The sequence below is a fragment of the Tauraco erythrolophus genome, chromosome 20 (genome assembly GCF_009769465.1).
Source record: "Tauraco erythrolophus isolate bTauEry1 chromosome 20, bTauEry1.pri, whole genome shotgun sequence".
Classification (NCBI taxonomy): domain Eukaryota; kingdom Metazoa; phylum Chordata; class Aves; order Musophagiformes; family Musophagidae; genus Tauraco; species Tauraco erythrolophus.
Genome location: NC_141484.1, coordinates 7,398,814 through 7,426,598, shown reverse-complemented (window position 1 = coordinate 7,426,598; position 27,785 = coordinate 7,398,814). Strand labels below are relative to the sequence as shown.

The 27,785-nt window shown below is 47.4% G+C and overlaps 3 protein-coding genes across 3 annotated transcripts; 1 reads left to right on the top strand and 2 right to left on the bottom strand.

Moving 5' to 3' along the window:
* The first annotated feature begins 681 nt into the window (after positions 1-681).
* NT5C (5', 3'-nucleotidase, cytosolic) lies at positions 682-6,901 on the top strand. Its single transcript, XM_086624125.1, has 5 exons — positions 682-864; positions 5,474-5,574; positions 5,659-5,719; positions 6,542-6,656; positions 6,759-6,901. The coding sequence occupies exons 1-5, from the start codon at positions 682-684 to the stop codon at positions 6,899-6,901; spliced, it is 603 nt and encodes a 200-aa protein (XP_086480251.1).
* A 684-nt stretch (positions 6,902-7,585) lies between these two features.
* On the bottom strand, positions 7,586-9,815 carry ARMC7 (armadillo repeat containing 7). The gene is made up of 3 exons (XM_086624141.1): positions 9,749-9,815; positions 9,527-9,670; positions 7,586-8,574 (listed from the first exon to the last, which is right to left on the bottom strand). Exons 1-3 carry the CDS (start codon positions 9,813-9,815, stop codon positions 8,237-8,239), a joined length of 549 nt encoding a protein of 182 aa, XP_086480267.1. The 3' UTR covers positions 7,586-8,236.
* Positions 9,816-15,836: 6,021 nt separating this feature from the next.
* On the bottom strand, positions 15,837-23,596 carry SLC16A5 (solute carrier family 16 member 5). The gene is made up of 4 exons (XM_009992531.2): positions 23,377-23,596; positions 19,500-19,643; positions 17,623-18,489; positions 15,837-16,078 (listed from the first exon to the last, which is right to left on the bottom strand). The coding sequence occupies exons 1-4, from the start codon at positions 23,594-23,596 to the stop codon at positions 15,837-15,839; spliced, it is 1,473 nt and encodes a 490-aa protein (XP_009990833.1).
* Between the last annotated feature and the right edge of the window lie 4,189 nt (positions 23,597-27,785).

Here is a 27,785-nt window from a genome sequence, read left to right as displayed (position 1 = left end):
GAATGGAGACTGCACCATGAAGTTCTCCACTGTCCTTGAGGGGATCTGCTGCATGATAAGTCAAAGCAGTGGATTTGTATAGAACTGGTGTGTCTGCTGGAGCAAGTGTGTGTTTGCCACCCTCCTCCTGGAAGAACCAGTGCCTAAAAATACCCTGGCTTTCCAAATCAGTTTTGGAGAAGCCCTAGCCTTAGGTGCTTAAACTATAAAACTGGATTCACCGTAACATGCTCCTCCTCTCCTGCATCTGGGAATGGTGTTCCTTACAGCTGATGGCAGAATGCGGTATGGCTACGGGCTGCATGTAAATCATGCCCACCTGTTTTCTGGCCCAGGAGGAGGAAATAATCAAATTCTATTTCCTTTGCAAGCCCCACAACCAGTGGAACTGGTTGATGCTCCTTTCAGGGTTGCGGAGACTTGGGCCGAGCGAAGCCGCCTTTCCCTCCGCCCTGCTCTTTACCTTGGAGCGGGGCGGCCGCGGCCACCGATGGCTGCAGAGCGCCGAGGGGCGTGAAGATGCTCTTCCTCTTCTTCCTCCCCTTGGCAAGTGAGCCCGGCTGCGGACAGAGCCCTCGCGGGTGCCGGCCGAGGGCTGCCCCGCCCCTGCTCATGCATATTCCTGCCCCGCAGGCCCGCCCCGCTCTCGCGGGTGTTGCGGAGCGGCGGGACGGCGGCGGGATGGGCGGCGGGGCCGGCCCGCTGCGGGTGCTGGTGGACATGGACGGCGTCCTGGCCGACTTCGAGGGCGCCGTGCTGCGGGGCTTCGGCGCCCGCTTCCCCGGGGAGCCGCGGGTGGAGCTGGCGGCGCGGAGGGGCTTCTCGGTGCGGGAGCAGTACCGGCGCCTGCGGGAGGACCTGGGGGTGAGCGCGGCGGGCGCGGGGCTGGTTGCCGGGGGGGGGCGGGGTCACGGGGTGGAAAACGGGGAGGTCGCGCCGTGTTCACAGAGCTCTCCCGTCCTCCCTGTCTGCCCTTGGACCCTGCTGTGAGCAAAGGAAATCTCTTCCCACCGACTCTGCATGCGCAGAGCAGAGGGGAGGGTTGGTGGCTTTTTTTTTTTCTTTAAGGGGGTGCTACAAAGGGTTGTTTCATGCTAGCAGCCTTAATTTGTATAGTAATAATTAGCGGCTTCTTCCAGGAGGATTGCCAGCCCTTGACAAAGAGATGTGTGTGCGGGAATTGGCAATGGGTGATTCTATCATAAAAATAACTGGACGGACCTATTCACTGAGCCATCTTTGGCTTGTTCCTTACCTGCTCCTGAGCTGCTCTTGCCACGCAGCAGTGGTGATAACTTACCTAAGGCTTATGAGCGCTCCACAAGTCTTAATGTAGCTCCATAGCAGGACAGGAAGTATTATATATGGATTTTGTACGGCTAGTAAAGTCCCATATCTATATCATTCCCACTGCATGCTCTGACGAGCAAAGTGCGTGATAGGTAAGTGATATGGAACAATATGCAAAAAGCTTGTGGTACACCCTACATCTGTGCAAATTGTTGCTATTTTTAATGTTTGCTGATGACTGAATGAATATCAGAGACATTTGCAAGGCAGAATTAAAAATGCTGTGAGTCCAGACTTCACATTTCCTTCTGGTTACCACAGGACAGTCGGGGACTGCATAAGAAAATGGAATGGATGCTGATCCAGGCTTTCCCCGAGAACTTCATTGCTAATTTTAAGATCCTGTACTGGTCTGTAGGTTTCTTTACTGCTAAGAAATGACAACTCACATTAATTTCCCTCCTTTTCATAGCGAGATACAGGTTCCTGCACCAGTGTGACGGACGGGAGTGCTGGGTCTGGGCAGCATTTCCACAGGCTCCGAACTGACCGAGCTCTAATCAATGGCTATTGATGCTTGAAATTTCCCAGAACTAGTAACTTGTAAATATAGTGAGTAGGCATGATTTGTTTATCATCTTACATAAACAAACATGATTTATTGCTTAAGTGAGTATTCCTTAAATGAATCCCATTTAGATACGCTGGTTCAAAACAACTGCAGGTAATTTAAGGGGTTGTGGCTTTTTTATTTATTCCTGTTCGGAAGCTCTACAATCTGATCTGTCCTGAAAGCTGTGCTCTGTTCTATTTCTGGCATTCCCATTCCCTAATTTGGTTCATGCTCATCCTGTTCTTTCCCAGGCCTTAGGTGTGTCAATGAAATAACCAGATAACTGGTTTGAATCCCATGCAGATCAGCAGTGGCGGAAAGCTCTTATCTTACTGTTTGTTATTCGCCTGGCTTCCTAAGGAAATTAGGTTTATGTAGATGTGTGTGTCTGTCTCCTTCAGTAACCGCTGGATCTCTGGGCTATTTTAAGTACATTTGGCAGAACAAGAAAGTTGGAAAGATTTGACGCTCCTTCAGGTTTTATGTAGATTTGACAGCTGGTTAAAAATAGAGACCACAGGGCGTCTGGGATGCAGGAGAATCCCCTCAGCAGAAGGTCTCTCCTTGCCCTCAGCTGCAGGAAAAGCTTCAGCAAGAACCAGCAGCCCAGACACCAGGAGCGGCTTGTCCGTCCTGTGCCAGTGGTGCTGGGGGGTCTGCGGGGCCACCTGTCCGTGCAGAGAAACCGAATTCACGGTTCATCAGCTGCTGCAAGGAGGGGGATCAGCCTCACACCGAGATCGTCGTGGCAGGTGTCTGCTGTGTCTATCCACGAACAGCCAGTGTCTTAAGATGCTATCGTGACAGGGGGCGTGGGAAGTACCGTGATAGTGATTTACACATTGCCCTCTTACTAAGTGGTGTTGACGCTTCGTTAGCGTCATCAGCCACCCCTTGAAACCTGAGCCATTACTTTGTTGTTTCTTTCTTTTTTGATTGTAAGTTGATCATTAATTTCACACTGTAAATCCATTCGGTTCACAAAGTGTTTTGCACAAGACTTTCTTCACTGTACCTGTTTATCTGGTCCCCTGTGTGTGGTGCAATTTTGTTGACAGGGATTTATCTCCCAAGTGTTTAGGATGTGTTAACCTGGCCCTAGACAGTTTCAAAAAAGGATTCAACATCTCCAGCTCTGGCAAGAATGTCTAGAATTGTTTTAAATATTGCAAATGGGAAAGCTTAGGGATAAATGTAATTCCTCCAGTTTTGAATTTAAGTCGTTATCTTGCTAATGGAAGTTCAAACCAAATGTTCAGCAATGATGGGATGAGAATGACAAAAGCAGATTGTTTTATTTTATTTTTTTTTGGTTATGAGAGTCTGAAATCAAATTTCTTTTTCCAGGAAAGCCAGACTTTTTTGTGACATGGTGGAAACTTGCCAGTTTCTGGTGTCTTGCTGTAGGATAAAAGAGGTTTCAGACACAAGCCCTGATTCTGCAATTCAATCTCCTTGGGAAGAGCCCCAGGGAATTGTTGCTGGGATCAGGGAGGCTTTGCATGGAAGCAAATCTGGGCAGATCTGATTGCCACATCTTCGCCTAGACTCCTTAACCTCTTCTGATTTGCATGTGAAATCAGGCAGTGCTTCCAAATTTCTGGCTGTTGATTTACGAATATTTGTAAATTACGACAGCTGAGTGAGCACCATGATCTGGGAGACTTAATACTGACTGCTTCTCATTGCTGCTTAATTGAAACGGGTTTTTGTGTTAATGTTCCACTGGTGATACAGAGCAAGGAGACCATCACTTGGACTCTAAAGCAAGCTTGTACAATTTCTAAGCAAAGGCTGCCAGCCTACTTTTGAAGACTACTTACCAAGAAATAAGTTTTCGAAATTGTTCGCTGGTGTAGGAACCTAAGACTTTAATGCTTGCAGAAAAACGCTGGCTCAGCACCTTTGAAGTTCACTGTGTGACCCCAGGGAAGGTGAGATTCATGTGTAGAAGAGATACTGGAAGGTTAACCTCTCTGTCTGAGACCAGAACTTCGGCTTGGAAGTGGACTCAGCCCTTAACACTGCTGGGACGCTGCTGCTGCGGGTGCTTTGTCGTGATGGGTTGTGTGGTAAGAGGAGCCATCCGTCCACTGTGACCTGCGCTGAAATGCTCCGATTTAACACAGGCCACTGAACAGTCACCAGGTAGCTTTTTTTAAAATTAACTAACCAGAGTTGGATGCAAACCAGTGAACTTCGTAATAGTAAAAGGTGCAAGAATGTCTTATCAGTATTTTTTTTTTTTTTAAAAAGAGGACTGAAAGGACAGTTCTGCTTAGAGGCACAGGAGTTAGGGAAATACTACTTTTCGTTTTAGAGATTAAAGATTCCACTGTACTGTATCATTAAATTGCTGTTACCTTTTTGCACCATTTTTGGCCACTTTAGCCTGGGAAAACATTGCTCCTCCAGTAATCTCGTTTCTTTCCTACTTACACTCACTTAAAAACTATTCTAACTTTAGAGAAAACCTCCTTTCCCACTTGTTTATCACTAATGACTTCTCTGACTCATGTGGCTTCCCATATACACATATGGAAGGTGGGTTTACCACTGAGCAGGAGCAGAGAGAAAAGGGGTAAAGCTGTACTTGGTGTAATTGTGCTGCTCAGTCCACTGCTAAGGTCGTGTGCTCAGAGTCAGACGAAGGGAGTGGTGAGAGGCACCCACCCGTATCACCGCCAAACCCAGCCCAGCTGGGGCTCTTGGGGGTGCACGGGTCAGTTCACCAAGCCGAAGGTTCTTGGGGCAGCACAGGGATCCACCTCTGAATTTCCTGCTGCAGTCTCGCACTCTTTTGAGTAGACTTTGCACCACGATGTTACCACTGAGGAGCAGCTGTTGATGCTGAAGGCAAGATCTGCTCCTTTAACAACTGTTACTTGAGGGCGTGATTGAAAATAGTAGAAAGCAGCAAAGACACGCAGCTTTCCTCTTCTCTTCCTTCCCTCGTGCTGAGCTCTTCTGGTCTAAAAGGATTAACCCCAAATGTGTGGGTGTGCTAACCTGGCCCTCTCCTGGAGATGGTAACTAGCGTGGTCACCACATTGCCCTGTTTGCTCTGAAGGAAAAGAGGGCTACTAGATAATACATGTGTCTACCGACTCATCCCTGGTAAATTCCTGAGCCATAACCAAATTTCAGTCAAATGTGACTCAGACTTATTCCTTTGATTTTCACAAGAGTTAGTGGAGAGGGACCAGCTGGAAGGGGTGAGGTATGAGCTCTCCCTCTATCAGACCTCAGCAGGTCGAGCTGTAGATCAGTGCTGCGTTTGTGGTGCTACTCGGGGAGCAGCTTGTAGAAACAGCCAGGCCAGCCCCAGCTCTGCCTCCTCACTCCAAACAAGCCACCAGAGAGTAACTTCTCATTCTTGCATGCCTGAGCTGGGCTCTTCCCAGAACCCAGAAGGTGAGAAATTTTACAATCCGCTCTCGGTGTGAAGCATCACCTCACTAAAGCGCTGGCCCTTTGACGGCTGTTACACACAGGGAAACTGGACAACTGTTGTGCACAGAGCTCGGATAAAAGCCTGGGCATTGCTAATGGTCCTCCTGTCTCTTGCAGGCTAAGGTAGCCAGCGTCTATGAATCGCCTGGCTTCTTTCTAGGCTTGGATCCAATTCCAGGAGCCCTTGAAGCTATGCAAGAGATGATCCATATGCAGGAGTAAGGACAGTTTGCACTCTGCAGCCCTTTCCTGTTATCTGATGTGCTTTCCCCTGACTGCTAATGAAGGCTCTTTCTTTTCAGCACCGAAGTCTTTATTTGCACAAGTCCTCTCCGGAAATACGAGCACTGCGTCGTGGAAAAGGTGGGAGAGAATTTATTTTACTGGTTTTAATGCTGCTTTGGCAAGGCCTTGCTATTCCGTACCACCCAAGTCAGAGTCAGTCATTTATAAAGACAGTAGCTGGCGCATGCTGCCAGGCTTCCCTGTGATCTCTCCGTTTAAGGGGCAGCTTCCCAGACACAGTAATAGTGCAGGACAGGGAATTTTGGAGTGCCATGTGGTGCCAGCCTTATTGTGGGGCACGTGAGCTCTTGGAGCTGGTGTGTGACACTTGGGCTCCAGCTGCCTGTGTCAGCAGGTGATAGCAAAGGAGCTGTTGCAGCACGGCCGGGTAGGGCAAGCTTGGCTTTCAGCATGACCTGCAGGGATAGGGTATTCCCAGGGGATTCCACTCTGGAGGCTCCTCAACCCACAAAACGTTATTTTGTCTAAATCTGGAGCGTGAGATACCCAGCCATCCTGAAAGAGGCCACTGCTGAGTTAAGAGGAGGCTGTAGAGTTGGCATTAGTCCGGTTTGACATTGGCACAAGAATGGAGGGGGAGACCTTAATCCCTGGAATGACTTAGATGGGCACAATCCACGTGGTCTGGGCAAGCAGCCAGCACCGCTCACAAACTCGGCAACGATTAGGCACGGCAAGCGCAGTGCTGACCGAAAGCCGTTACAAGTACAGGTTAAATCAGTGTCCTGGGCCACAGCCAGCCTCTGCAGCTGGGATTTGTAGACACAGATGCAGGTTTACAGAGGAAGGAATTGCTGTACTAGGGCTGAGCTGACCTGAGCAATGTGCAAACTGGAAGGACGGCAGGATTTTCTCCTATCTTATTTCTTGCCTCCGCAGTATAAGTGGGTCGAAAAACATCTGGGACCCGACTTTGTGGAGCGGATTATTCTAACCCGGGATAAGACTGTTGTATCTGCTGACTTGCTGTTCGATGACAAGGATACCATCAGAGGTTTGAAAAGAATTTGCATCACTTTCTGTTAGCTGGGGAGGAAACCCCCCCCCCCCTCCCCCCCCCCAGCTGACTCCAGCCTTCCTCCCTTGCCCTCCTCAGGCGCAGAGCTGAACCCGAGCTGGGAGCACATCCTCTTTACCTGCTGCCACAACAGGCACGTCCAGCTGCAGGCACCGCGCAAGCGGCTGCTGTCCTGGGCGGATGATTGGAAGGCCGTCTTGGAAAGCAAGCGGAGGCAGTAACACAAAAAAAGAGGATGCTGAGCTCTTCCTGCTGCTGGGGGGAACAACCAGCTCATCCACTGGCTGGAAAATCCATTCCCAGGAGGCAGCAAGCACCGTCGGGGCACTACAGGGGTCAGTTATAAAAAGAAATAAGCTGCCCTTGTAGACATGCTGACTCCTCTCCAGGTTTCTGGAAGATTGCTCTGCATTCAGTGAGTTAATCTCTGTAGAGTTGTTTTGGATGTTTGCTGTTGATGAAGAGAAACTGTAAAATACAAGCAGTTGTGGGTTGGTTGTTTGGCTTTTTTTCTTCTTTTGTGTGTGTGCTTTTAACCTCACTCTGGTTTGTTTTGGGCTGACTGAGGGTGGAGGGGAAAAAAAAAAAGAGGAAGAAGTAAAGCTCTGAAACTTGAGCAGACACAGCGTGGGTGTCTGTCAGGGAGCAGTGTGCTCAACACTTTTACATTTTATGTATTTTATGCATTTAGCCACCCTGGCTTTTGGGTTGCCTTTTGCATCATTGGCTGATAATGAAAGACCAAGCTGGCTTCAGTTTCTGGCCCATGTGCATGAGTAGGAGTGGGTGAAGGCTGTGCTGCAAGTGCTGTAGAGAAATATTTATGAGCTTACACAAAACTGTTTACACAGCATTTAAGTTAATGTTTTATTAAGAGAAGGTTTTACAAGACAGCTGTTCTCATGAGCCAGACTGCCATGAGCCCTTTTTTTAATCTCCACCTTTCTCACCAGTGGTAATGAAAGAAAAACAACTTTCCACTTCCTGATTTATAGGATAGCTACAGCCTGCCCTGTGTAGTGATTTACAAGCCGGGTGCCTATGCCATGATGACAGGATGGCACATTTAGTACCAAAGGCACGCAGTAAGACTGTAAACTGCCAGGGCAGGGAAACACCTTTCTTCTGCAGGAGGAGTAAAGTTTACATGACATTTCAAAGTGATTTGAGTTGACACCGAAGAGGGGAGCTGCAGCAAAACCAGCCAGGAACTGGAGATAAGCTGCCCAGTTACCCAAGAATAAAACCCCCTAATTGCCGGGAAGGGTTATTTGTGCAAGCTGGGTGCTGGGCTGCACTTGGCAACCTGCTCTCCAACAGCCATGACCTGTTTTATTTTAAATATTTGCCTGCAGTTTCAGCTGTGTGCTTGGCCTGACCGACATGGTAGTGCTCATGGACGTACCATCCTCTTTATTAACTAAAATCCAGTGCTGATCTGATTTCCCTCTTTAATGTTGTTCTCGACACACTCTTGACCTGCTGAGCAGAAAATGGAGGCCTGGGAAAACAGAGGGAGGACTCCCTCTCAACAGCTCTGCACTGCTCCAACAGCTTCAGTCCTTGGGGAGAGGAATCCCCACCGCTGTGTGTTTGCTCAGATTCCTGGCCTCTTCCACTTGCAGCGGTGTGCAGTAATCCTCCAGGAAGACCGTTGCCAGATTGCTTAGCCTTCTGCTGGCTGAGAGAGAGAAGCGAAGCATGCACTCCACCACGGGGAGAGCTGTGGTCTGCTGGCGCGACTGCGGCGTTGTCAGGTACATCAGCGTCGTGACTGCCGACATGACCGTCTCCTCGTTGGAGCTGGAGAGGCAGTTGATTATGGGCTCTACCCCATTTGCCTCCAAGATGTAGTCTTTGTTAGTTTTATCCAGGCACAGGTTACAAAGTCCGCCTGAAACAGCAAAAGAAAATGTCTGAAACATGCAAGACAAACTCTTCTTGCACACCCTCATCTTTTTCAGACTAAGATTCAAATTCACTGCTGATCCCTTTCTGCTAATAAAGAAATAAGCATTGGGATGGAAAATTCTTAACGGCTTCCTGGGCAATGTTTTCTTGATTCTTTCCAGAGATTTTCCACCAGAACATTCCTCCTCCTGTATGTCATTAGAGGGCACTGTACTGCTGGAAATAACCCCCTCCACAGAACCAAGAATTCCAGTATCACTTAACCCTAATGGAGACTACAAGCGAGCAGTTTATTGCAGGTGGTGTAGAAAAGCTGAGAACAGAGATAACAGTGCTCGTCAAGAGGCACAGAATGTTTGGACTTGAAGCTTTTAAGATCCAACCATACCCTGCTGTAGCCCACCTACAAACCTCAAAAATCAAATGCATTTATTATCTCATGGAACCACCATTAGGATCAGGCCCCCTAGGTTACGCTCGGACCATGACGAATCACTATAAGGCAGTTCCTCAGAGGACTTACTAAAAAGTTTCAAGGAAGTATTGTAGAAGACTGGTTGTCAATAGCGGGATGGTAATACTGGACCTGTACGTTATGCAGGGCAACAATTTATGCGTTAATGACTGCTTCTCTAGAGGATTTTGTTAAAGTCAGTCATCTAGTGTTTACTCACAGTCTTTAAGTCATTTCCAGAAAGCATCTTCTTTAAGCACAGCAGCTGTGTTAGGATGAAGGGGAGACCCCTCCTCACCCCATTCCGCTCATTCTCCACTAAAGGAAGCCTGTTACCAGCACAGCACCGGGCTGTTCCTGCAGCACAACCGTTTTCTGCCTCTCGGGGGGAGATGCACCCCCAAACCCCCAAACTGGAGCGTGGGGCCGGCGTCCCCCGGCCCGCCCGCCCCTCCCGAGGGTGCTGCGGTGCAGCCCTTACCGACTGCGAACTCCACCAGGGTCTCGTTGTCCTCGGTGAGCGCGTCAAGGAACAGGTCCGGGACCCGCAGCTGCCGGAGGTACTCGTAGTTTTGGGGATCGTAGGCGAAGTTGGCCAGGTTGGCCAGGACTTGCTCCTTGGCCTCTGCAGGAGAGAAGCGTTAGGTGCGGGAGGGAGCGGGGCCGCCGGGAAGAGCTCCGGGAAGCGGCAGTGCCGGGTTACCTGGGCTGTCCGTCCCCTGGAACTCGGTGACGAGCGCCTGCAGGTACTCGGGCCGCCCCAGCTCCATCCCGGGCCCAGCAGCGACGCGGCGCCCCCGGCTCAGCGACTGAGCTCCCCGCGTCGGGCTCTCCCTTCCCGCGGGAACGCCGCGGTACGCCGGGGCGCGGGCGCTGCTCGCTCACGGCGGCGCTGACCCACGGCCGCGTCCCGCGGAGCCGGAGCCGCCACAGCGGGCGGGCGGGCCGGCCGCCGCCATCTTGGGGGCGTGGCGGGTCACGGGCGGCGGGGCCGTCGGCCGCGGAGCGCGGCTCCCCGGGCGGGGGGCGGTGTGCGGGGTGTTTCCTGCCCCGTGGGCTGTGTCACCCGTTACCGGATCGCCGCCAGTAAGCGCGCGTGCGTTGTGGCGTTGCGCTCTGTGCTTTGGGCCGTGGCCCAACTGTGGTGTTAAACACTTCGCTCCGGAAAGGAGCTCATCTTTCCCCACTCACTAGCTGTTTCTCTCAAAATGTTCACACGTATATATTTTTTCCTGCTCAATTCCAGTACCGCTGTCCTTCCAGGTGCCCCAGAGTCGGTTGTGGCGGTGGGTACGCTCCGACGCGCTGCCCGGGAACAGGCTCAGCCAGAGCAGGGGCCCGTGCGGGGCCGAGCTGCGCGCTCGGTGCGGCGTGTCGGTGGGCGGTGGGACACGGGACTCGCGGGAGGTAAAGCGCTTGCTGGGGTGGCAGAGATGCTGGAGGGAAGAAAGGTTTTGGTTAGTTTCAGTTTTGATACGGGATTGCAACTCGTGGGCTAAAGAAGGACGATGCAAAGAGATTTTTTTTTTTTTCTTTTTGTGAAAAGGAAAAAGGATTAGAAGCTGAGGGAGAAAGTAAAATATGGTAAAATGCACGGTAAGATAAATTACCTGGGGGAAAAAAAATATAAAGTGACGGCAAGGAGTGAATTAAACCAGCAGCAAGTAGTTCCACCCTGGTTGTACAATGCCCTGGTCTCAGCACAAAGCAGAGCAATTACACGATTCTGAGCTAGCACAGTTCCAGTGAAACCACTGTGATTACAAGCGCTGCAAGTGGATTCAATTGTGGTTTGTGTCATGTAAACATATAAGGTAAGGGTACATAAACATCATAAACTGGGGGGTGGACTCTGCAGAAATTTATGTTGCTTTTATTGAAGCAATTAAATGCATGGAGGTTGTTCTGTAGATAAGGCAGGGAACAGGCTGAGAGCAGATGCTATCTTCTGTATTAGCTCTAATGCAGCTGATTTTCAAATAAAGCAAATTGAATGTGGACTGATCTGCCAAATACGTAGCATCAGTGACAGGCATGTTGCGCTGATAACCACCGCTACCACACAGATGGGTGTAGTAAAATATCTGCCCGAGGCCACATTAAATAGAAGGATGAGCAAAGAAGCTGCACTGGATGCAGTAATGCTCAGTCTAACGTTGCAATGGTGTGGGAAGACAGAGAATGTGAAAGTGAAGGTATTTATTTCTACCTGGTATAAAAGTTTAAGCCAGGCTCATGCTAGCAACTTCAATCTTAGCATAATTAGCAGCTGAAGTCAGTGTGTATATGCGTGTATGTATATGTGTATATATATGAAAATGATCAGCAAAGGTGCTACAGGCTCCTTGTATATAAGAACATTTTGCTATTGTATTAACAAATCTCTTTTAATGCATGCTTTTGTAAGTGGTAAGTGGTGACATACTTTAAAGCCACATCTGTAATTACACAGAAAGTGAAGGACTAATGTGAGAAAGCAGGAGAAGAGAAAGCAAAGGCAGAGGATCCACTCAGTAAAAAGAGAAGTGATTAAGGATACTAGGATTGACTATTAAGAGGTGAAAAAATGTATTTAGAAAGGAAAAATGCAGTGACTTTCGTTTGTAAGTACTAGATATGTGGGTAAGTCAGTATAATTTTGTGTGCACAGAAGCAGTAGGAACTTTGTCCCCTGGAGTGGTTTCACAGGGAGCAGTGTTTAGAAAAGGCTGATGTCTGTGCTGGCTCAGTTTCAGGTGATGCATCTCTCCAGGTCACGCTATTCAGTGCGTGGCAAGAAGTAACCAGGAGGAGAGGAACACCTGTACTTGTCTTCCTGGGAACGATTAGCTGTGCTCCTTCTAGCCTTTGTCTTGCACAGAGTTTAATCAAAGCTGGTTAAGAGATGTGACAAACATTTTACATTTAATTTGATGTGTTGGAGCTGCCTCCAGCAGGAGGCTTTGGTAACATCTCCTGGTTTTTTAGTCTTCAGAGATTTTCTGCAGGAGTTGCTAGTACTGCTTACACGACCTGCTTTGTTACCAGCTGTGTGCTTGTTGTCTTTGTGCTGACTTACTGCAGGGAGTTTGTCCTGATCATCCAGAAAGATCCCTTGGCAGTCGGCAGAGCGGGCTGGAGTATCTAACCCTCTTACTCAGGCTGTTTACTCCGCCAATATTGGCTATATTGTTCGATAGTCTGAATGCTCCAAGCACTTGCCGTTTGCCAGAACAGTTAGCCCGGAAGGGGCTAGTATAGCTGAGGTATTCCCTGCTTCAGGAGCTAGTCTGGTGACGTTGATAGCACACCAACATTAGAATTCAGTGAATTTTTGTCTCTAGAAGTTCTGTTTCTTTTCTTGCAGTTACTATCCAGGTCTGCGAACAGCATGTCAAGCTCTTCAGTTAAGTGATTTTGCACTTCTGTTGTGTTTTAGAGTGTTTAAGTTTACTGTGACCTTTCTTTGGGTTTTTACTAAACTTTTCCAAGAATTACATTGGCAGAGTATCTAAGGCTTTTAAGGATCACGATCTTGCAATATTTCAGTGTGAACTTCCTGATGAATGTTTCATTGGAGTGAGGAAAAGTGGTGTTGCAAAAATGCTTACCTTGCAAGGTTAATAATACTTTAACTGATAAAGGGAGCAGGAAGGGGTAAGAGGAGACAAGGGGACCAAGGGACATTATTTCTGGTAAATTTTTATTGCTCTGCTGGTTCTCAGAGGTTTGCAGCCTGGCTGCGGTATTGGCGTTTGTCCATAATTAAAGCCAGGGTTGTTTCACTGTCTGTAGGTGTTTAAAAAACCTGCTTCAGAGGGTGGTGGTAATTAATCTGTGGTTGCCTTGCGTAATGGGATGACCTTAAACTAATGAAAGGAACTTTTATTGCTTTGTTTTTCTTTTGGGCCTCAAGATTCTTGAGGACTGAGTGTTACTGCTCCTGTACAATAGCTCTGAGGAGAAATATTTATTATACTGTAATATACTCAGTATGCACAGTCACTTCAGTTGTGCTTTACAAAGTTCCTGCTCAAGGCAGCTTGAAGTTCAGATTGAAAAGAGAGGTAGGAGAGGACAGCTGTGGAACAGGAAAGGAGCAGGGTAGTTTTCTCTAGTATGGGAGCTCAGACATCTTATTTACCTGTGGAAACAGCCTAAAATGTTACCTCTCCTCTCTCCAAGATTTGTTTCCAACTGTGGTTTGTGGATTACTTCTAAAGGTTCTGTGGAAAGTAACTGGGGGAGACAGCCCTTTTTTCAGGCAGATTAAATTCTGTAAGTCTGCTACAAAGTTTTTAGTCAACAAGTTGAGAAACGTTAAAATAATGAATTTGTGAATTTATTGTTTTTCTTCCCAGAAACACCTCTCTGCATCTGCCAGTAAGTCCCAGTGACGTGATACTGAGTCTGGGAGCATTAAAAAGCAGTTCTGTACAGCGCTCTCCTAACTTTGTCTCCTAAATTATCTCGCACTGCTATGCCCTGATACGAAATAGTCAAAACTGAGATTTCTTTGCCATGGCGTAGGAGTTGGTGAGTACTGTTTTTTTCCCCCTCCTGTATCTTGCAAGCATGCACTAGACTATACATTTGCTTGCTCCTGAGCCAGCTAGAGCTAAATCATTGCAGATAGAGCAGTTGTGCTATTGCTCCTTCAACTAACCTTTGTCTTCCTGTGATAAATTTTGATGGGTTGTAGCTTACATTATATCTTGCCTGTTTGGCCCTGGACATTTGTAGCTGTGGGAGGATTTGTGACAATATGACCCTATTTTTCTGGAAGAAAACGGAAAGGGAATATAGAAAGGTGAACAGAATTTAAAATTTAAGAATTACACAGGAAAAAAAATGGCAACCTGTTCAGCCATTCAACCTGTTTTATTTGCAATAGCTAGAAGAGGATTGGGACTTGATCCCTTTTCATTGTTCGTTTGTTTGTTTGTTTTTTTCTGAGAGGGGGAAAGCCCCGTCTCTTTCCTAAGAACATACAGCAGTTGTCATTTTGGTAAGCTGAGAAGCATCGGCCCCCGTTTACTTCGTAATCATGGACTGTGCAAGCATTGCACAAGTAAATGAACACGTGTGATGACAAATTAAATATGTATGTCTCCCACTAGTCATCTTATTTAAGTACGTGTTTGATCAGGAAAGGCAAAGCCTACTGGTTCATTAATCCTAGAGCAGTACTGAAATATAGGTACTAGTGAGTGGTAGGAGCAGGACCCCTTCTGAAGGGCTGATACCTCTTCCACTGTAAAAGCCAGCTGTGAAGCCATTGTAGTCTCTGAAGAGCTCGAAGTCAGTTTTCCAGTGGTTTTATCCAGTGTGGGTTTTGTTGGTTGGTTGGTTGGTTTTGTCTGGGGAGCCGACAGCTCTAATGAAAACTGTGGAATTTGATATAACAGTCTTCAAGATAAGCAGTGCAGTTGAGTTGAAAGCCGTTGCTTCTTCCATTTCACTCCCATTTTATGCTTTTGTCTTTCTGATGGTTCTAATGTGTTGAGTATCTTCTTCTCCAGTGCTTTGTGAGTATGTGCTTCTGTCACATCAGGAATGGTACAGAATATAAACAGTTTGCAACACAAGCTGATGCAGAGGGAGGCTGGAGTTTGATGCAGCTCTCATCTTGGTGCTTCTAAGTGTAACTCCCAGGAGTGTGGCAAGAAAAGCCACTTACAGTCAAGGCTGTATAGATATGACAGTCAGTAACACCGACTCTTCTCAGTATATTTTCTCTATAGATTTATTTCTAAGTTATGCTTGTGCTTATAAGACATGTAAGTCATGCTTGTGCAAAGTTCTCTATAATGAGAGTGCTGGTGTAATTAAGTCTGAGTGTCTAAGACTAAAGAGCTAAATTAATTTGCACAAGGGAGAGCTACAGCGACTTTGAATTTGACCCTATATGAGGATGCATACACTTATTCTCAGGTCTAGTAACACCTTCCCTGCTGCTCCCCCTGCTGCCCCACCCCCCCTGAAATGGGTCCCAGTTAATGCTGGAAAGAAGTGGATTTACATAAGCTGTGAATCCTATTTTATGATATATCAAGAAGCACAAAGAAGGCACTCTAAGGTTTGGGTTTTTTTTTTGCTTTTTGATGCTCTGGAGTTGAACCTTTGAGGCTTTGAAAATGACCTTGGCATGAAGAACTCATATGCATACCTTGCAGAAGGAAATATTTGATCTTACGAGAGACTTGGCTGAGCTCTGCAACCCATGCAGCAGCTTCCATATAATATTTAGAGATGTGGAAAATAATAACATGCTTCTGTGGAAACTGCTCTTGCCACCCCCAGCATGGGAAGCAACCAGGAAACTTCATATAAGTCTACACTAAAATTGCATATTTGGATGAGGCCATAATACTTCTTTGTGAAAGAACTACCATTGTGCATAGCTGTTAATACGTATTGCCCAGTGCTACCGACTGAAACGTGTATGCGAAATTCCAGTGACTTCTTAAAGGCACTGACTTAAACCAATTGAACTGACACCGCTTTTGTCTCAGCGCTGGTTACCATGGCTGTTATCCCATGGTTTGCTTTAGGAAAGCACAGTTCTCTTTGTCCTTTGGCTCTTTGGCTGGCACCGGGTTCTGGGCTCAGCCTGCGGTCCAGATAGCTCACATGGAGACTGGCAGGACCCCACGGAGTGGAAGTGCAGGGCTGATGACAGTTGTGGAAAGCAGACACTTGTTGTCTCATCTGCCATCAGTGCTGGCCCATGTGTAGCTTTGTACAGGCCACATAATTATTTGTGTTCCTCTTTTTTTTTTTTTTCTTTTTTCTCCTTATTGGCTTTCTTTTCATATGCTTGTGATGTAAATGACTGCTGGAGGGGATTGACTTTCAGACTGTGGTTCAGCTGACATTTCCTTATATTGGTATATGGGGGGATTATTTAAAGGTACTTTTGAAGCCTCTTTCAATTTGGCTTTTCTTTCCAGAGCACAGAAACTGAGCACCATGAATAACGCAGCTGATATCAGGAAGAAACTGGAAGTGTAGAAGACATAGTGGAAATCACTAGTTATGTCCACCAGGAGACCTGAAATACAAGCCACAATTTAGTCAAAAAGAAGATGCATCCTAAAGACAGCTAGATGATATTTACATAAATGTTAAACCTAAGTCATTCCACAAACTGCTATATACAAAAGATAAGCATTCACAGATAAGTTCTCTTCTCTACAGTCTAGGAGTTGTTTGGGTTTTTCATAGTCACTGCTCAGGTGATGTTTCTGCTTCTGTATAATGTATTTCTCAACACACAGAAAAATCGGGAAGGAAAGGAGATTTTAACTTTTCCCCAACTCACTGGTGTGTTTTATTTACTCAGCAGAGGATTCCTGTGTCACTGCCACTCACTGGATTTTGGAATGAGTGACGCTATTACATCCCAGGTCAGAAAACAGAACAAATAAACAGAGAAATCTCTCAAAAATGAGCATGTTTGGATCTCTAGACTGAAAACTTGTCTCTAGTAATGTGTAATCAGAGAGGAAAATTCACAGCACAGCAAGCATTATGACTAACATTAAGTGCCCTCAATGTAAAACATTTACAAGCATGATATATTAAATGAGTAATTTAACACTGATGTTAGAGATGAAAAGGCAGTACTCAGGTCAAATATATGATGCCTTCTCTATAGACTGCTTATTTATGTGGAAATATTGGAATAATGTTTCTCTGCTTGTATTCTTCAGTAAAGATTGGCAATGTTTCTTTTCATAGTGCACTTTTCTTTAGCAGGTTTTAGGACTACAGATAGAAATGGAGCTGCTTTTACTGAACTTTGTTTTGCCCATCTGCCACTCCTATCAGAGATGTCCAAGAAAAGAGCTTTTTTGCACTTTGAGAAAAGTGACTGACACGCTAATGCTGGGGAATACTATGAAATATGGTGCATGTTATTATCCCATTCTTAGAACAGACATTCTGTTGTTAGTCTTTCAAGTTTGCTGCTGTGTTGCAGGAGCAGGTGCATGTTGGATAGGTCACTTAGTGGCATTTGGAGTGAACTGGGAAATCTGTGAATAATTTATTGGACTGAGGGCTGTAACTAGCTCCTTTCTTCTCTCCAGAGAAAAATAAATACACTCTAGAACTTGGAAAGAAGAGCGAACAGAAGCTTTTACTATAAGGCTTTTTAATAATGTAAAGCTAGTTAATTTGTTTAATGGGATATTCACAATTCCTTGAGACTTCCTAGATAAAACGATGCAAACTAGCAAAGCAGTGAAATGGTTCATAGATAGTGAGATCCTACCACAGTAATTCCTCTCTGTATCTTGCCACTCACTGGAAAAAAGCTTGCCTCACTTATGTGCCTATCAAAGCTGCCTACCAAGTGGGTAGCTTTTTCACTGTCTGCTGTTGCTCCAATGACACTTGGGCAGCTGCAGAAATTACTTTCCTTCAGCTGTGAGAAGGGGATGATCGTTCCTCTCTGACTCTGCCTTTGCATAACTCACCTGCCTGCATGGGTTTGGAAACTCCCTCGTTTCTCTTCTTTATGCTCTCAAACACTTGTCACCAGTGTCTAAAAAACCCAGTTTTTCCCCAGCCTGCTTTAATAGCTTCTCTCACCTGTGAGAGGGGGTCCGATGAGGAGCGTGATACTCTCCAGGATGGTAAAGAGCCCTAGAGCACTTGAGAACCTGTCCATTTCCACCACATCCATCAGCACCTGGAAGGTGAGTGCCCCAATGCCACTCATGGCTATACTGAGGATGATGCAGTAAATGATGAGCACAGTGAACTCAGCTGAAATCACACAAATGAAATTGCTCAGCCCGCAGAGGAGCACAGCCAGGCTGAACAGGTAGATGCGTCTCCCTGTGAAGACCCTGTGTCCTGAGAGCAGCCCCATCAAAGGGCGTATGAAGATGTTGATGAACCCGATAATGGAGATGAGGAGGGCTGCCCTGCGTTCCTCCACCCCATTCTGGATGGCATAGGGCACAAGGTAGACGTGGGGTAGTGCAAACCCCATCATCATCCAGGTCACTCCAATAGTGTAAATCTGGTAACCTTTATTTTGACAGAAGATGTCAAAGGCCAGGTACTTCTGCAGTATCTGGAAGCATGCAGTCCTTCTGGTTTGCTTCTGGACCTGGGAGTGGGGAGAAGATGCTCCATTGGACAGTTGTGCGCCTTCTGCTGTCCTCCCTGGCTCCTCTGCAGGCTTGGGTGACTGTAGTGGTGACCCTGATGCAAGCTGAATTGGTCTCATGATGGCTCCACAAACACAACAGTTCAATAATATTCCTCCAAAGATAAGAAAAGTGTTTCTCCAGCCCATCTCATCCAGCAAGTATTGAGAAAGCAGCGGCCACAGCGTGAAACCAAGAGAGACACCAGTGGATGCCATGGCATTGGCCAGTGTTCGCCACCGTACAAAGTAGTAGCCCAGCGCAGTCACTCCTGCCTGGAAGCTGAAACATGATCCCAGACCTGAAGGTAAGAATAAAAGAGAAAATGACAGCACATCATCCCTCTGCGTTGCCTTAAGAGGTGAAAAGAACCCAAATCCAGGCTGTACCCACAGACGACTTAATCTACTACTGAAACATTTCCTTACCTGCCAGGCTGCACAACTCCCAGTGATTAATATTCAGAAACCCCATACAAGAGATTAAGAAGGATGTTGTGCATAAATTAAACTACTTGTGGTCTTGGGTATACTAAATATACTGATCAAAGCTGACATTTGTCTGGCACACTGCCATTCCTACAATTGTTATGGAATTGTTCATTAAAAACTTGGGTTTAATACCGCATGCAACAGGCAGTGCTGCTTTCCTGACACTTTCATCAGGACTCAGGGAGTTACTTGTTGTTTTTCTCTCTATGCAGTGGACACAGCTTAGCTTGCAAGGTCCAGCAGGGTTGGTCCCAGAGTAACCTGGCTGAAGAAATTAATTTCTCTGTGTTAGAAAAGAGCAAGAGTTGAACAAGAGTCACGCAGGAGAAATATTTGGAAAGGAAAACTTCCCATCTGTTACTTCTGTTCAAAACCAACACATTCCTTTGTTAGAAAAAGACATCTCCACATTTCCTCAGATTGGGAGTGGTGAAATACAAGCCCAGGGAACTTGGGAAGGACATTGTCCCAACACATTACATTCCAAGATTGAAAAAAAACCTCCCTCTTCAGAGACAAAAGGCTGAGAAGCTACTAAAAAGAACAGACATCTTTGCTCTCCATTTTGCCCTCTGGAGACCTATAGCTTTTTCCAGAGAGAAGCACTTTCCAGTGAGCTGGGCTGGATGAGGTGTGTGTTAAAGGGGTGTGAAGGGCAAGTCTAGCTGCTATAGGATTCCTGCTGTGCTGTGGGGCTTTTGATTTATCCCATTTCACAGATGAATGGAAAAACGTGAACACTTAGTGGGGACTCTCACTATTTCCCTTCTCTCAAGTCAAGCACAGCAGCTGGGTTTTCCTGCTGTTCTTTGGTACTTACCAGTGATGAGCCCAGCTGTTAAGTAGAGCTGGCTGATGGACTTGCAGAAGGAGCTGGACACCATGCCCACGCCGCTGAGCAAGCCTCCCAGCATCACAGCAAACCTGCAGCCAAATCGCTTCACCAAGATGCTGCAGAGGGGCCCTGGAAGCAAAGAGGCAAATGGGAAGCAGTTAGGGAGGAAGGAAATATTTTGTACCTGCTGGACTGCTGCAATTTTCAAATTATTTAGTCTAGAAACCCTGGGGATTGTCCCAGCAGCATGATACAGTAGGGGAGCCAGGAGGAGAAAATGTATTGCCTGATCCTCCTAAGTGCATGGTCAGCTGCTTAGCTGAGGGGAAGGCTCCTGTGATCTGCTTGGATTTTGGCCATCAAGTAGGATTTCTAAGCTTCCCTGTGATGGATCACATTATTGAGGAGTATTTGAAAATGGCTGGAGAGAGATATTCGTGTCTGCATGGGAATCAATCTAAGCTTCAGGCAGTAGCATCCAAGCTGCAGCTTGTAGAGTCTTGCAGCTGTCCTGCAACTCATCTTCTCCAGGAAAATAATAAGATGTTATTGTCAGTACAGCTCTTTGCACATGCCTGTCCTGGCATACCTGGCAGGGATGAGTAGGTATAACTGCGTCCACTTCCAAGAGGACACAAGCCTGGGGGCAGACTCTGCACATCCCTGTTCCCGCTCCCACACCTCCGGCACAAGCAGCACAGAGGTGGGAGCGAGACCCAGGTGCTTCCAATGGGCAGAAACCTGGATTTTGGGGTGTATGTACATTGCTGGCAGGCCCTACTAGGAAAGAGTTATGTCGTTTCATCAGAAAAAGCAATGAGCCAATAGGCCTGGAGGCTTGTGTTTAAGGTCAGTTAATTCTTTAATTTTCACAGACTTTTGGTGAATTCCATGAGATTGTGGTAAATTACCGGTTTGTTAGTATCATTTAGCATCTTTCCTTTTGGGGTAGGAAAAGATTAGGTCAGATCTGCAGACCATCAGTGAGAAACGTGCTTCTGTCTGCATGCCCTGGCAGAAGAGGATCTGAAGGTAGAAGTTCTTCTCCTGTTCCTTTGAGGATCTTTGAGGTTTTCCACATCCTATTGTTTTTCCCCCCTTCTGAACACTTAAGATTATATAAGCAAATGCAAAATGACTGTAAACTTCAGAATTAGGAATCAATCAGTGTGGGGAAAAATAACCTGTGGCATATTTGTGACGTAAATCAATGTCTGCTTTGAAATAAAACCCACATAGTCAAGCGAACAGTGGAACATTATTAAAATTAGGACTGCAGCTGTCTGTATTTTGATCTGCTTGGGAGATTTTCACCTCAGACTTCAACTGGCCTTTGAAAAAGTGTTCAGCAAACTGGTAACTGGATTATTTTTCCCCCTGCCGAAGACATTAAGGATGGCGCTGCTGCTTAGCCAAACCAAGTAGCCAGAAGCCATAAATTGAACACTCCAAAATAATGTGATTGGCTCTAAAGAGTTTTTCATTATTTGTTCCTGTTAGCTTGCTTTCTAGGTTTCAGACATTATTTCTAGCTTGCCTGGGGCTTTTGTGCTTTCCTTTGCAAAAATAGTTTCAACAAAGGTGCTGCATTTGTAGAAGCGTGATCCAGAGGGTTACGTGTGTGTGAATATCTAGGAGCAGGAACCTGTAAGAGCCTGAACTCCTGCATTTCCCCTTTTGGAGACAGCCATAGGATCCTGAGGTCTCTTAAATGATTCTTTTAACAAAATAATTATTAATCATTTTACCTAGGAACATAGCATGGGTAATGAGGTATGTTTGGCTTAGTAAGTTATGAGCTATTGTTTGCACTGTGCCCTTCCCTGTTTCCTTCTGCAGCCCTGCTGAGCTGAGGTTAGCTCTCCATGGGACCTTCTCACTCCACTGACTGCTCTGCGGGTGGGCTGCTCTGTCCATTCCCTTTCCTATTTACCAATTTTTATAACATTACCCCCCTCCCCCCACTTCAGTTACTCTGAATTAAAAAGAATAATGGAGAAGAAAAGCGAGAAGCACCTTTAAGAGATACTGGTGACACCGCAGAATGTAATTTTCGAAAAGGTCTAAGTGCCAAGGTGCTGGATGTAACCGGAGAACCTGAATCAAACAGCCTGGCCCACCACAAAGGAGGTCAGAAGTTACAGCAAAAGCCATATAGGTTTGGCCTGAGAGAGAGTCTTTTATCATTGTTTTTTTTCTTCCTGTTTTATATCTGTGTTACTCCTGCCTTATGCTACTGGGGGACGAGAGCAAGTGCTCCTCTGCTCTAACAGCCTGCAACAGGAGACAGAACTGGCAGGCAAAGTAATAACTCTCTTGTAATTCACTGGCTATGCCCTGACAAATTCTGTTAGCGAATATAATTAAAATATGAAGCTATTCTTTCCTTGACTAACTTCTGAATCTATTTATTGACTGTGTTTATATTACCTTTTACTGTGGTTCCAGCCTCCTACAAAACAATTATTTCCTTAAAGAAGATAGGATAAATGATATTTTCTTTCAGATACTGCCAGACGTGTCTTTCCTGGACGTGTTGGGACCGAACTGCTTCTGAGACCATTTCCCAGAGCCAGCAAGTCTCATTTGGCTCCTTCCCACTAACTGCAGGAGCACCACAGGGGATGGAAGGCAGCGCAGGGAATGCCCAGCCATTTCCAAATTCAAAACCCCGAGGACACTGCTCTATTTCTGCTGACCTTCAGTGATAATTCCTCCTGTAGTTGCTTCCCCTGCGGTCTCTTTCCATCTGCACCTTGTGATTCTGGACCCAACTGCTTTTGCTAAGGTGCAGACTCCCTCTCCCATGTCAGGTGGCTTGTCAGCCAAGTCCTGCACAGGAGAGACTGAACCTGCCACAGCCTTCGCATCAGTAGGACTCAGGGCTCTGCTTTTTTTTTTATTTCATAAAATGTCATCTTTCACCAGTATTGGAGGGGGGGAGGTATGAACTCAGGGAGCAGCTCAGATATGTGGACATCACTGGTTACTTTGCTTCTTTTGCCTGCTACAGTTTGGGTAGTCTGATTATCAAATAAGTATGGAGCTGCACGTGGAGACATCAGCAGTAACATGGACCACTCATTGGGAAGTCCTCAAGCTGCTGGGGAGTGTGTTTTTCTCTTTTATGCAGAAATATCTGTCTGAGTGGGGGATCTAGGGACCCTGTCCTGTGCAGCTCCTACCTTTTCTTCGTGGGGAAAACCAGTGATTCACTCCACTATCCACAAAGCACAACCCTGCTTTACATGCCCCTCCACCTGGAGGGTGCTGCCTGACCCACATTCTGCTTTAATCTAGCTCTGCTCATGTCTACCCTGATGCCTGCTTGGGTGTGAACTCTAAGCCACCGCCCAAGGAGTTGCTTTTAACACTCTGCCTCAGCTAGCAGCCTGCAGGAGCTTGGCTTTTGGCATCTTTTCAGCCACGAAGAACACAGTTTGTCATGTGGCACATGGAAGAAGATGTGCTCTCGTGGACAGGAGATGGATCAAGAAAGCACCCAAGCTCCAGTGCTATCTGCCAGCTTATTCAAAGAGCTGCTGTGAATTAAGTTCTTGCTGGTCTGGAGAAGCTGGGCTGAGAGAGGGATTCACCTTTTTTGACCAAAGGTCTTGGTTGTCTCTTAGAGTGGCAAAAGGGAGCTTGGTATCTGCGGGCACTTAGCTTGGGACTGTGTGATCAAGGTGGCTGGGAGATGCTGTGCACTTCTGCGTGCTGCTGACCAGCCAGTCTGCTCACACCTCCCAGTCCCTTCCACTGCCTGCCCTAATGAACTGTTAAAAGTGCCCTCGTTCTGGCGCCTCATCCGCAACACAACCGCAGGAGGTTGTGGAGGGCATTCCCTGTGGCCGTTACTTACCGCCTCCGTGCAGCACGGCCACCATGATGGACGGGAACCACGATGTCTCGCTATTGCTGGCCTGGAACTCATGCTGGAGGTCCGTGAAGAAGACACCAATGCAGGAGGGGAAGCCCAGCGTCAGCCCCTGCAGCAGCACTGCGGCAAGCAGGACCATCCATGCCCATCCCCGGTCCTGGGGCTTGGCAGCTTCTCGTGCTAGTGCTCCTCCCTGGGACATGATGGCTTCTTTCTCCTCCTAAGCCAGTCTGTTGAGGGAAGGAGTGCAGCTACCATGCAACCCTCAGCCCAGCGAATGGACCTACAGAGAAGAGCTGATGATATTCCCGAGGCTCAGAGGCACCAGTGTGTCCCACACCTTTTGCAGCTGACACTCCAGACTTCTTGCTCTGCATTTCTTCTAGCACCTCCCTTCCTTCTCGCTACAGGATCCTGGCAACAGATTGCTTGAGAAACAGCTGCCTTCCCCTTTTATATTTCACAAGACCGTGACCGCAGCCAGGTACAGAACAGGACCACACCTCCTCTGAGCTATGCATTGCCCTTACCTAGCTCCCGCCCTTATTTTTCCTTTCACCTGCTTTCATCATATGGAGTCCCCTTGCTGGCAATTGCTAAGGTCACTCAGTCCTCGTGCTAAGAAGAGAAGGAAAAATTCTGCAAATGCCAAGAAAAATAGAAAGGTATAAAGCTTCCATGTTGCAGAAGAGCTCAGTGTGAACCTTTCAGGAAAACTGCACCTACCTACAAAGTGCTAGTGGTGAAAAAAGCATTTTTAAAGCTGTTAATTAATTAGGATCTGGTGATTGCAGAGAGGCTTTTGCTTTAACTCTGTTTAGATCTAGAGCTTCTTCCAAGAGATCCTGGTTTTGATTTCTTTGAGACTGGCAGCACAAAACGTACAGCAATAGCATTCCCCGTCCTCTCCACATGAATAAACATGCATTAGAAAATATATCTTTGGCAGCTGGATCAGCTCAAAAAAAAGTACCCATAAGATCACTGCACAGTGCAATATTTACGAAGCACTCAAATAATGGTTTTTCCTTAAAACAATAGCCACAACTGAGTTTTGCGTGCAGATTTAAAAATGAATAGTAGTTTGATCTCGCTCATTAATTCAAACTGGCCCTGGCGGCACACTCAGACAGTTAGTTTCATACCTCAGGCTGAGACCAGACTTGGTCGAACGAAGGGTAGCGAGCGCGTGGCTGCGTGCGCGGCGCGGGCGGCTCATTCCCTGTGTGCGCAGCCCGGTCAGCTCGTGGCCCACGGGTAGACACTTCTGCTTCAGTAGCGACTGGAAGCTTTGATGAAGTTTTTTGCAATATTAACCTAGGCATCACTTCTGTAAACAGGGCTCTTGTGCCGGCTGGCTCATTGCCAGAATCCAAAAAAAAAAAAAGGGCCGGGAGCGGAGGGGGCCCGTGGGAAGGGGCTCTGAGATGCAAATCACGGTGGTGGTGCTCAGCACACTTTAATCCTTTGTCCACTTTAGCTGGGCACAGATAATGCAACTAATTCAAGTGCTTGTCTCTCTGGTGTGAATTAGCTGGATGACAGCCTAAAACCTCTCCCTGGCAACAGCAAACCTGCAAAAAAAGGGCAGAAGCACAGCTCTTCTCTGTTCCCAGCTGCCCTGTCCAACTCTTGAGTTTGTCCAGCAGAAGATTTCTGGCTCCTCTCACATCTCCCTGTGTGCCTGCTCACTGGGGAGGGCTCTCCAGTAGGGCTGCAGACCCTGTGGCTTTTGTCCACCTCCTGCCCCTGGCTGCAGGACACCTTTACCCCTGGGTAGCCCGACCTGCACAGTTGCTGCAAAGACCCTGGAGATGCCCTGCCAAGCGGCGTATGGCCTCCTTGCTTCCTCCTCCCTGCCTCCTCGCTGCCTTCTGCCTGCGTAAAGGTGAAGGAACGAGTTTGTTCCTGCGCTGGCTCAGCGGGCTGTGACACATTGGACAACAGCAGCGACACAAAACCTTGGTTTAACCCTTCCCAGGGTCACCAGATAGGATGGATGGTGCAAAGGTGTAGGGCTGGTGCGTGCTTTCGTGCTCCTATGGGCTTGATGTTGTCAGGAAACCTGCTCCTGGTGTTGAGCAGTGAACATGAGCGACCAGGGACATCTGCGAAACACAGGCAGAATTTCACACACACACGATCTCGTGCTAATGGTGTTGGGAATAGGATTGAAGTTCACAGCAGTAGCCACACCTGGGTGCCTACTGCAAACAGTGTGCTTTTGTTGGGAGCAGATGAACTGGTGCAAAGGTGCTTCCCTCTACCAGTCTGTGCAATGCCTGTGGGCGGATGGGTGTCCTGGATGGGACAAGGGGGAGCACACTGCCGGCTTCAGTCTTTCCAGCCACTCTCTGCCAGTTACTGTCTGCTCTGATGAGCTAATTCTCTCTTGTTTAGGTCTAAATGTTGTTTCTTCTTCCTGTGATCCCCTCAAGACACTAGTATTCAAGCCTTCTTCGATTTCCCTAGCTGTGATGGAGCAGCCCTGGTAGCTGTTGTTTATGGCAGCAGACCAGGAATGCTCACACAGGGATTCTACCTGCTTCTTCTCTGCCTCAGTTTCCCTCAGCTGTGATGGGGGACAAGCAGCTGCTGGGATGAGGGTCACTGGCAGCTGCCTGTGACAGGGGACAGCTCTTTATGCTGAGAAACACAAGGATATTTATGTAGCTCGCCTCCTAGGAAGAGGTTTATATTTAGCCTGCAAATGATGATGGTATCTATTTATCGTCCTCAGTAAGAGCTTGTGGCTGGTGGGTACCTCTGTGGGGAGAAGAGCAGCCCAATTCTCCCCTACAGCCACTCAGGAGGGAGACCCAGCAGCAGGGTCCACAGGGAAGTCAGGAGTGCAGCTGGTGCGGGGCGGCAAAACCACTACCCCCAGCAACGGGGCTTGGAGGGGTGTTCAAAGACCAGATGATGCTGTGGCTTCAGAGCATGGATGGAAACGGAGAAGAAAGTTTCTTGTTCATGGTACATTAGGCCTCTGCATCGTGCTGTGTAGCTTGCAACAGCATCCTCCTGCCGCTCGGCTCAGCCCCGGCATGTGCTGGACACGTAGTTTATGAATGTGTAAAACAGGCTGCACGCACAGAGCGAGATGTTTACTGTAAACTGAGCGGGGTGGTAAACTGTTTTTTGGGGCCACCCAGTGTCTGTTGGGGTAGGAAAGCTAAGCACTTCTCTCGGTAAACACCTTTATAAGTGACTTTTTAAGTACCTTTTTCATCCTGAGATCTTGGCTTGCTTTGCTGTCCTCTCCCAGGTAGGCTATATTATATTCCAGCTGCCTTTTCCAAGGTCACCTAGTAAGTTGACAGTGGAGAATACAGATCTAGCTCCAGTTAAGGCATTGGCCTAAGTGGTGCAGCCTTAGTGGTCCAAAGCTACCGGCTTGTGTCTGTGGGATGTCACTTGTCAGCAGTCGCTTGCAGCCCTTAAGGGACAGGCGGATGCCTGGGGCACGGGGGAGGTGACTGCCAGTCCCCTGCTCTGTACATGTCCTTACCAGCACGTTATGGCTCTGTACGCCAGCCCCGAGCTCAGGAGCTTCAGCAGCACTTTGGGGCAGACCATGTGCCTGGAAGCCAAAGCGCAAATGCCTGAGAGCTCACAAATCACTTTGGAGAAAGACTTGTTGAATTTGCTCCAGATGAGCAAATCGTCCGACAGATCGAATCTCACAGGGGAAGTGTGGGGGGTGTTGTTTGGGTTTGGGTTGGTTTTTTTTTTTTCCTAAAAAAGGCAAGTGAAACTAAATGACATTTCAGCTGTGGGATTGCAGAGCTGTTAGGGGCAGGGAACTGTTCCTGCTCCAGGTTCAGTCCCAAATTAAACTCCTGGTCTGATCCTTCCCTTGAACTTAGACAGACTCAGCAGAAACCGAACTCTCAGAGCATCTGAAAACAGATTCCTGGCTTGAGACAGGATCTGAGCAACCCTGGCAAAACCCCTATGGACCAGCTCTGCTGGTGTTGAGAAAATGGGACTGTGCCAAGGATAGGGGAAGTGCTCGTTTATCATGAGTTTCCCAAGCAGTTCCCATAGCATCACTCCCACGTTCTCCCCCTGCAGAGGGCATCAGGGTCCTGCCTGCACTAATAGGTCTTAATTAGCCTGACCAGACTCATCTGGGGCCTTTTCCCATACTCCCTCCACCCCATTTGTTCCCCAGCTGCATTTAAGCCTGGCTCCTTGCCTCAACTGGTCTTTGGTCTGTCTCACCACTGTTTTCTGCTCTCCTGGGTCGACTTTGGATCTGCTTGGTGGTCTAATCACCGATAATGTGGGTGTAACACCAGGTGAGAAATCCTAATTTTGAGACCAGGTTTAATGGCCATTAGCCAGTACTGGGGATAACACAGCTTGGCGTGGAGATGGGAAGTGGG

Bases quoted from the DNA above. Each gene is read 5' to 3' on its own strand.
- NT5C (XM_086624125.1), top strand. From the start codon at position 682: ATGGGCGGCGGGGCCGGCCCGCTGCGGGTGCTGGTGGACATGGACGGC. The intron at 5,575-5,658 runs GTAAGGACAGTT...CTTTCTTTTCAG, and splicing joins GAGATGATCCATATGCAGGA to CACCGAAGTCTTTATTTGCA. The intron at 6,657-6,758 runs GTTTGAAAAGAA...TGCCCTCCTCAG, and splicing joins TGACAAGGATACCATCAGAG to GCGCAGAGCTGAACCCGAGC.
- ARMC7 (XM_086624141.1), bottom strand. From the start codon at position 9,815: ATGGAGCTGGGGCGGCCCGAGTACCTGCAGGCGCTCGTCACCGAGTTC. The intron at 9,671-9,748 runs GTAACCCGGCAC...TCTCTCCTGCAG, and splicing joins CCAGGGGACGGACAGCCCAG to AGGCCAAGGAGCAAGTCCTG. The intron at 8,575-9,526 runs GTAAGGGCTGCA...TTGCTGTTTCAG, and splicing joins CCTGGTGGAGTTCGCAGTCG to GCGGACTTTGTAACCTGTGC.
- SLC16A5 (XM_009992531.2), bottom strand. From the start codon at position 23,596: ATGTCCCAGGGAGGAGCACTAGCACGAGAAGCTGCCAAGCCCCAGGAC. The intron at 19,644-23,376 runs GTAAGTAACGGC...CTTTGCTTCCAG, and splicing joins GGCCGTGCTGCACGGAGGCG to GGCCCCTCTGCAGCATCTTG. The intron at 16,079-17,622 runs GTGAGAGAAGCT...CTTGTATTTCAG, and splicing joins CATCGGACCCCCTCTCACAG to GTCTCCTGGTGGACATAACT.